Source organism: Cucurbita moschata, unplaced genomic scaffold, assembly GCF_002738365.1.
Source record: "Cucurbita moschata cultivar Rifu unplaced genomic scaffold, Cmos_1.0 Cmo_Scf00035, whole genome shotgun sequence".
Classification (NCBI taxonomy): Eukaryota; Viridiplantae; Streptophyta; class Magnoliopsida; order Cucurbitales; family Cucurbitaceae; genus Cucurbita; species Cucurbita moschata.
In genome coordinates this window covers 1,122,039-1,131,031 of record NW_019268551.1, presented here as the reverse complement: position 1 = coordinate 1,131,031, position 8,993 = coordinate 1,122,039, and the positions used below count along the sequence as shown (strand labels likewise).

At 33.7% G+C, this 8,993-nt stretch overlaps 1 protein-coding gene and 1 long non-coding RNA gene across 2 annotated transcripts in view; both read left to right on the top strand.

Moving 5' to 3' along the window:
* The first annotated feature begins 5,768 nt into the window (after positions 1–5,768).
* On the top strand, positions 5,769–6,616 carry LOC111431149 (ethylene-responsive transcription factor ERF039-like). Its single transcript, XM_023067691.1, has one exon. The coding sequence runs from the start codon at positions 5,859–5,861 to the stop codon at positions 6,513–6,515; it is 657 nt and encodes a 218-aa protein (XP_022923459.1). The 5' UTR covers positions 5,769–5,858; the 3' UTR covers positions 6,516–6,616.
* A 159-nt stretch (positions 6,617–6,775) lies between these two features.
* LOC111431055 overlaps positions 6,776–8,993 on the top strand; it is a 19,827-nt gene continuing 17,609 nt past the window's right edge. Inside the window, exon 1 of the long non-coding RNA XR_002708431.1 lies at positions 6,776–6,790. This is a non-coding gene — a long non-coding RNA (uncharacterized LOC111431055). The remainder of the gene's footprint in view (positions 6,791–8,993) is intronic.

Genomic DNA, 8,993 nt, shown 5'->3' with positions numbered 1-8,993 from the left:
AGTTTTCACACACTTATAAGGAATGCTTTGTTCTCCTCTCCAACTGATGTCAGATCTCACAATCCACCACTTGGGGACCGGCGTCCTTGCTGGCATACCGTCTCGTGTTTGTCTTTGATACCATTTGTAAAAGTCCAAGTCCACTAATAGCAGATATTGTTCGTTTTGACCCGATATGTATCGTCGTCAGCCTCATGATTTTAAAACACGTCTACTAGGGAGAAGTTTTCACACACTTATAAGGAATGTTTTATTCTCCTCTCCAACTGATGTCAGATATCACAATCCATCCCTTGGGGTCTAGCGTTCTTGCTGGCATACCATCTCGTGTTTGTCTTTGATACCATTTGTAAAAGCCCAAGTCTACCGTTAGCAGATATTGTTCATTTTGGCTCGTTACGTATCGTCGTCAGCCTCACAATTTTAAAATGCATCTACTAGGGAGAGGTTTTCACACACTTACAAGGAATGCTTTGTTCTCCTCTCCAACTGATGTCAGATCTCACAGTCCACCTCTTGAGGGCCAGCGTCCTTGCTAGCATACCGTTTGGTGTTTGTCTCTGATACCATTTGTAAAAATCTAAGTCCACCGCTAGCAGAAATTGTCTGTTTTGGCCCGTTACATATCGTCGTCAGTCTCACGATTTTAAAACGCTTCTACTAGGGAGATGTTTCTATACACTTATAAGAAATGATTTGTTCCACTCTCCAACAGATGTTGTATCTCATAATCCACCTCCCTTGGGGGGCCTAACATCCTTGCTGTCATAGCGTCCGGTGTCTCGCTCTGATACCATTTGTAAAAGCACAAGCCCATTGCTAGCATATATTTTTAGTTTTAGCTTGTTATGTATCGCCTTCAGCCTCACGGTTTTAAAACGTGTCTACTAGGAAGAGGTTTCCACACATTTATAACGAATGTTTCATTCCTCTCTCCAATCGATGTGGGACCTCACAGTTATTCCCTTTCTATTAACATTTAAAAAAAAAAACTAAATGGAGAAGCTTTCGAAATCATTATCAAATAGGCAATACAGTTTCGTTCGAAATTAGGGTTTGTACGAAATTAGGGTTTGTACTACCCTATGATATTATTGCTCGAAAAGTGGGGCATGAACATGAAGAACACTTCATTCTTGGAAGAACTCTCCTTATAGAAACCATTTCATGAATTGTTCTTGCATCTTCATTAATGATGTAATTGAGCATTTTGGTGGTTGAAGTATGTGAAATGTTTCCTTTGTCCATTTCCTCCATTTTTCATGGCATTCAAACAAGAATGTCAAATACTATTTGGGGTTAAATTATTTACGATATGATATCGATATCTGTAATATGATATCTACAAACACTCGACCCTATTCATGACTACCTTATTTGTACACATACCATGTGCCATTGCGTTGATAACATACCAACAAAATATAATATTGTCTTCGGTTTTTATAGTTCGTCTAATCTGTATTTTGTAATCTAGTGATGTTCTCATTTCCTCATGTCAACGATAAAGAATACCTACGACTTTAAAATAAAAATAAAAGAAAACAAGCTTATAAAATAGAATGATTATTACTGAACGAAATGTTTCTATGATAATTTTTGTTTTTTGTTCAACGATTGAGATTGGATATCAATTAGAACTATTGATATTTGTGATAGTAATTTGTACGTTATTCACTAAGCTATGCTCAAATTGATGTTACCTTAATAACTATGAACGAAAATTTATCCATAAGAGCTCGAGTTTTGTTCAAGATTTACATGCCAATGATTAATTTGTACTATAAACAAACTAAAATTTATACCAAACTTAATATTATTATTGAAATTAGCAAGTTTATAGAGATTTTTGGGTAAACTAGTTTAAATGGAACGAAAAGGAGAAGTTGTAACACTTATCTAAATCTAGGGTCCAATTTGATGAAATTGAAAGTTAATGAATCAAATCTATCCCGAGCATTTTAAGAATAAAAAATTTAACTAAAGTAAGACCATTCTATTAAGAATGTAACAGCCCAAACTCACCGTTAATAGAGTTGTAACCCGTTATGTATCGTCGTCAGCCTTACGGTTTGAAAGCGCGTCTACTAACGTGGGATCTCACAATCCACCCATTTGAGGGCCCAACGTCCTCGTTAGCACACCGCCTAAACTCACCACTAATAGATATTGTTTGTTTTAGCCCGTTACGTATCGTTGTCAGCTTCACAATTTAAAAACGCGTCTACTAGAGAGAAGTTTCCACACGCTTATCAGAAATGTTTTGTTTCTCTCTCCAACCGACGTGAGATCTCACAAGGAAAAACTAATATGATATTTCTTGTCAACCCGAACATAGCTTAGCTAATTTGACAGTATTACCCTCCAAAAGATCAATAGTCCGATTCCTACCTATCGAGCTCGAAAGAAAAAGATTAAAATAATATCCCATTGTCTCAATAATATCAAATACTTTTTCCATTTGTCTTATCTACCATCTCAACTACATGTGGCAAAGTTCCCAAACATGAGGAGCCATCAAATGACATACATCTCAAGGCAAACCTCCATGGCCCCATCATCATCCCACCTTAATTCTCCCCCACACCCTTAAAATATTAATAATAAATAAATAAATAAATAAATAATAATTAAAATAATTAAAGTGAATTTTATAGGAATAAAAAGGAGAGAAAAATAAATTTGTTTAAACTAGCCAATAGAAAATTGCCAACAATTGTCTTTTTCCTTTAATTTTTTTAATTGTGACCCACTAACCCTTTTTATTGCTCGACTTTTGCACATGAAAAATGGATAGGTGTCTTACTCATTTGAATAAGACAACAAAATAAACTATTATTAACTAATAAAATTATTACTTCATTTAATAATATATTTTATTTTTAATTGTATCACGCCAAGCTCACTATTAGTCGATATCGTCTGCTTTGATCAATTACGTATCGCTGTCAACCCTTTTTCACACATTTATAATCCCCATGGCAGCTCAATATCCTCGTTGGCACACTGCTTGATGTCTGACTCTAATACCATTTGTAACAACCTAAGTCAACCACTAGCAAATATTGTCCGCTTTGGCTCATTATGTATTGCTGTCAGCCTCACGTTCTTTAATGCGTATGTTAGGAAGAAGTTTCTATACCCTTATAAGGAATATTTTGTTCATTTTTCCAATCAATATGGGATCTCACATAAATATTCTCAGTAGGTATAAATTTGATAAAAATAAAAATATTAAATAAATTTTAGAAAATATTAGTGGCTCCAAGGATAATCTCTACCACAATCTTATTCGAAAATTTTATATTGTCCGTGTTTACTTTTAGACACGTAGAAGAAATTATAAATAATCGGGTTCCACCTATAATTAAAACAACAAAAATAACGGGTATATATATATATATATATATTTATTTCTAAAAAAAACAAGGTTGGAGTTGAGAAATTAAATTTATAATGGATTGCATCTCAATTAGTTAATTATGTGGTCACTAAATAGTAAAAGGCTTTATTGACTTACAAAAAATATTATTTTCCATTAAAAATTATTTATTAATAAAATAAAATTAAAGTAGGTCCACATATTTATATGTAAATATATGTCCAATAAAAATGCAACACATCAATAAAATAATAAATAAATATAAAAAAAACTTCTCAATATTGGTCCAAGAGGTTTGACTTTTTTTTTTTTTTAATAAAAATTTAAAACAACCTCCTAAGAAGCTGGAAATGTCCGGTTGGCAGTTTTCACTTTTAAGAAGTGAAAAGCAGGTAACACGACTGTATCGTAGAAGATGCAAGGAAATGTCGGAATCCAAAATGGACATAGACTTTGTAAATGCTTCACAGAAAATAAAATAAAATGGACATTGACTTTGTAAATGTCGTGTAATACGTGTGATGCGTGTGAAAAAAAATAATTTAAAATTTTAATTGATTAAATATATTCTAATTGATATAATATACATAATATCACATAAAAATCAATAATACCGATCTCATTCTGATATGTTCTCGGTTCATTCATGTACCCTTTATTTACTCGGGTATCATATGTCCACCTACTTTTGTCTTGGTTTGTCTTCAAACCACATTTTACTGAGAGAAATATTGCTCTAATACCATTTTATAATGTCTCACATCATATACATGTCGAGAGTGAGCTTATAGTTGTTAGGACACGTCCCTAGTAAAATCACATCTTATCGTTGGGGCACGACCCTAGTAGAATTTGATACATATAGGGAACAATCCTATATGTACGTGCATATAGTGTAGGACATCACCCTAATAGAATCATAAAAGAAGTGACCTTTCAATTGTTAGAGCACGACACACGTAGAATTACATCATATATATGTAAGGACTGACCTTACAACCATTAGGACACGAACCTATGTAAGGAGTGACCTTGCAGGGCACAAATAGAACCAATGTATTTCCTGTTCGTGCAAAATCTATGTTCAATACCGCAGTTCATCCAATTTATAATATTGCTAACCGTTATAAACGGATTAAGTCATTGAGTCAGAGTGATTGCATATGGGTCCATATCATGTAGGGTACGACTCTCTAGCTACCAACTTAACTTTGGTATGTATATGGACGTCGTTAGTCTAGATAGGTTATTGTTAAAAATTTGTTAACATCTCTCTAATAATCTCCATATAGTGCAACAATCTTAATAATAAAGGGAGCGATCTCATACTTACCAACCACTTATACTCGTGTTGACCTGTGCTCTTGAATAGACAAGTTCACTTTTAAGAAATAGTTCGTGACCCATCAACAATTCTCGAACACAATGTCTTAACCAAACGACACAAACAGACTTGAGACATTTTGTTCTTACATACAATTGATTTTCGCTAGAAATCACGCACTACAACTCGTCCAAGTTTTGCAAGATGAGCTATTTGGTTTGACCGGTTTGACCAGATGATCTGTATAGTTTAGGTTGCATGGTTAGAATTATTCATGACAGTATCAATTTTGCTTGTGGAGTGATTTGAATCTCAACCAAGTTTTCTTATTTTGAGATATTTGATCAACTACGTAATCCGGATCTTACTTTCTCTTGAAGTGATTCCTTAGCATTTTGACGTTCTTGAATATTTAACTTGATTGGGGGGTTTTAGCAATTGTGATCTCAAGGTTTGCATATCCATGAACGTTTACGAGAGTTCTTAGATCTAATTGACTAGGGTTACCATATAATAAAATTACTCGAACTACAAGAATTCAAATAAAGATTAGACCTATAACTTTCAATATTCAGAACTACAGATTGAGTCACAAATTTGATCCCTAATCCCTTAGAACTACGTCTACTTATTTATTTATCTATTTTAATTTAATTATTACTATGTGATACCCGAGTACAAGGTGTAGTTTCCTTTTCGATGGATCGCTTGGTATCTTGAATGAAACCTCTTTGCTTGTGAGAGCACGAGCAAAAGAACTGAGAAAACTTATGCATAAAGTGGACAATATCACACTGTTGAGAGTCATAACCGTATTTGTTAAACTTTTTTAAAAATAAAAAATAAGAAATATGTCTGCACATTTTATAAAAGTTTAAAGGTATTAATTAAATTTTTAAAAGCTTTAAAATATATTTTAAATATTTATTTTTAGAGCTAAAAAGTATTCATTAAAAGTTTCGTGAATATTTTTATTAATTTAGTCCAAATTCTAATTACCAAAAAAAAATTATTTTGACTAAAATAAAAAATAAAAAGGAAAAAATTATATTATATCTTGTGGGATAAGAGTAGAAAGCTTTTTGGAGCTCTATTTTAAGCCCTCCGCACCCTTCTTCTCCATTCCATCCCAAAAGAACCCATTTCTCTGCAATGGAAGATCCTCTGCACAGACTCCAATCTTCTTCTTCTTCTTCTTCTTCTTCTTCTTCAGATATCAAAAATGGCGTCAAAGAAAAGATCTCCAAAAAGGTTAAACTCGGCAACGACGGCAAGCATCCTACCTACCGCGGCGTCCGAATGCGACAATGGGGAAAATGGGTATCGGAAATCAGAGAACCAAAGAAGAAATCCAGAATTTGGTTAGGCACATTCTCCACGCCGGAAATGGCCGCTAGAGCTCACGACGTCGCTGCTAGAACCATCAAAGGCCATTCCGCTTACCTCAACTTCCCTGAATTGGCTCACTGCCTCCCCCGTCCTGCTACCTCCTCGCCTAACGACATTCGAGCCGCTGCTGCTAAAGCCGCCTCGTTTACCACTGACGACCACCACCACATCATCGCCGCCGCTCAATCCGACCTCAATCACAATCGCTCCACTTCCTCCTCCTCCGTCGCTGCGAAATCGCCCGGGGAAATCGACGATCCTTTCTTCGATCTTCCCGATCTGTTCCTTGATCCTAATCACCAAATCGGTACATTCTGTTACTCGCAATTTCTTCCGATTGAGAGCTTCGACTCTGTTCTCGCTCCGCCACCGTCGCCGCCGCCGTCTGAATATTTCGCCTACAGAGGTAGCCTACTCTAGGTCGCCGCCGCTGTCGCCTCTACTGCAGAAGGCTGCAGATTTTGATTTTGATTTTTTTAAACCCTAATACCAAATCAGGAAATTTTTCTCTCTCTCTTTTTTTTTTTCTTTTTTAATTTCTAATTTCATCCTCGGGTTTATTATTATTATTTTTGTATGATTGTAATTTAAAAATGATTTTTAATCATTTTTAATTTACAATCATTTTAAAATTTTAATAATAAACCTGAGGATGAGATTAATAAATAATTTTTAAAAAATTGTCATTTTCTCTTGTACATGTTTGTTTTTTTTATTTTTATTATTTTTTTTTTCTCTTTCAGTGGCATTATGTGTAATTAAGTGTCTTATAGTTTCCAAATTTGTAAATTTCCATGTATTCTACCCACAATTTTTTCTACATTTTGTCATTTATAGTATTTGTAATATTCTTTTTTTATTATTAATTGAATTTGCTTGTCAAATATTTTAAAATAAATATATTTTTTTATTTTAATTTGTGAAGAAATTTTGAATTTACCTTTAAAAAATGCATTTTTTTTTATCTAAAGTAAAGTCTCAATTTTTTTAATTAATATTTGAGGGACAAAAGTGGAATATTCTTTTTTCTTAAAATATATATATATTTTTTTGCTTTTAAGCCATTTCAAAGCTTATGTTTGCTATTAAGGAAGCATGAAGGTGTGGAATATCTTTGCTTTTCCATCTAATTTCAAACCACTAAGAGAGGTTTAATTTATCGTCATCAGATCATATTGGTCGAACTTTAAATTTTATCGACTGAAAGATAATATTATTTGTAATTTTTTATGAGATTCAACATCAGATAGAGCGGGGAACAAAACATTTCTTATAAGAGTGTGGAAATTTCTTCTTAATAGACACGTTTTAAAACCGTGAGGCTGACAACGGTACGTAACTGTTAACAATGGGCTTTGGCTATTACAAATGATATCAAAGTGGATTGTAAGATCACACATCGATTAAAGAGACAAAACGTTTCTAACCATGAAGCTGAATATCGATTAGCTACCCGTGCTTCCGTTCTTTGAATCACGACCATTTTTATTTTGAGTAATTCAAAATTTATAAATTTGGTAAGAAATTGATTAAGAGAGAGAACTCAATATCTCTTTCACTATCCACCATAAATGTGTTTGGTTATGTAACTCATTGAGCTGGCAAATTTGGACTTGTATTACAAGGACAAAGTTAGTAACCCATCATCTCTCTTCAAAATAATGCTCCCTTTATCCTTAATTAAAACTCTAATTTCGAGCCGTTATCTCCCTACCTAAGGTTATATGTTGTGACCCGTTGTTATTTCTCTCTTGCTTGCTTATATAACGTCTCTTTCAAAAATTTCTCTTTCGAAAATCTATCTTTGCCCTCGTTTTCTAAAACCTTCTCTTAAAACCAAGGCCAGAGGCTCGAGCATACGTTGCTTGACCGTAGGCGACGCAAGAACGAATTGGCTTAGCTCACTTGTCGTTGGAAAGTGAGTGCCGCACAATCGCAAGTCCGCTACCATCAAAAGTGCGATTATGACAAGTAAGAATGAATCGATACTACATCTGGATGAAAATTCTGTGGATTGTATCGTGTAATTCTCGAAACCTTAATGATCCCAGAATTTAAAAAGTGGCTCGTAAGTCAAAGATTTATCCGACACAAAATTAAAAGTTCGAAAGACCCAATTTATATTTAAACGATTTTATTTTTATTCTTCAACTTGAGTATAGTTCAATTTATTAACGGATGAGTATTAAATAATAAAGAATTTGAACGACTAAACTTTTCAGCATTTATGTGATGTTAAGATATGCATTATTAGACAGCTAGAATGGGTTTGTCAAAGGAGAGGCAATTTGTGGCTAGCTTTAGTTGAGAGGTTGGGTGTTTTCAATGCATAGAATATGAAGGCATAGTGTGCAAGAAATAGGCATGTCATATGTGAAAACATATAAAGCACATGAGAGACTAGGAATCCAATGTACCAACAAATATTATTAATTTTTTTTTAGAAAAAGAAGTGGTTGGTTCTATCGCTCGATGGGCGATGGATATCTGCTTTGATTGCAATTTTAAAGGTTAATGATTCGATCTTCTAAACCTGATGATTGTTAAACTACATAGAAGTGGTCGGTGTGAGGTTATAGTTTCTGAAAGTGTTCATGTGACTTGATAACCCGACCAATCCGAACTACCCAACTCAACCCAAATCAAAAAAAGCTGAGTGGGGTTGGGTTAGTTTTTTTTTCTTTTTCTGTTTTGGTTGGGTTGAATTTTTTGAAAACTGGACAAATTCAGTTCAATTACGGGTTCAGTTAAGAGTATTCATATGACTCGATAACCTGACCAATACAAACTATCCAACTCAACCCAAACCGAAAAAAGCTAAGTGGGTTTGGGTTAGTTTTTTTTTTTTTTTTTTTTTTTTTTTTTTTTTTTTTTTTTTTTTTTTTTTTTTTTTTTTTT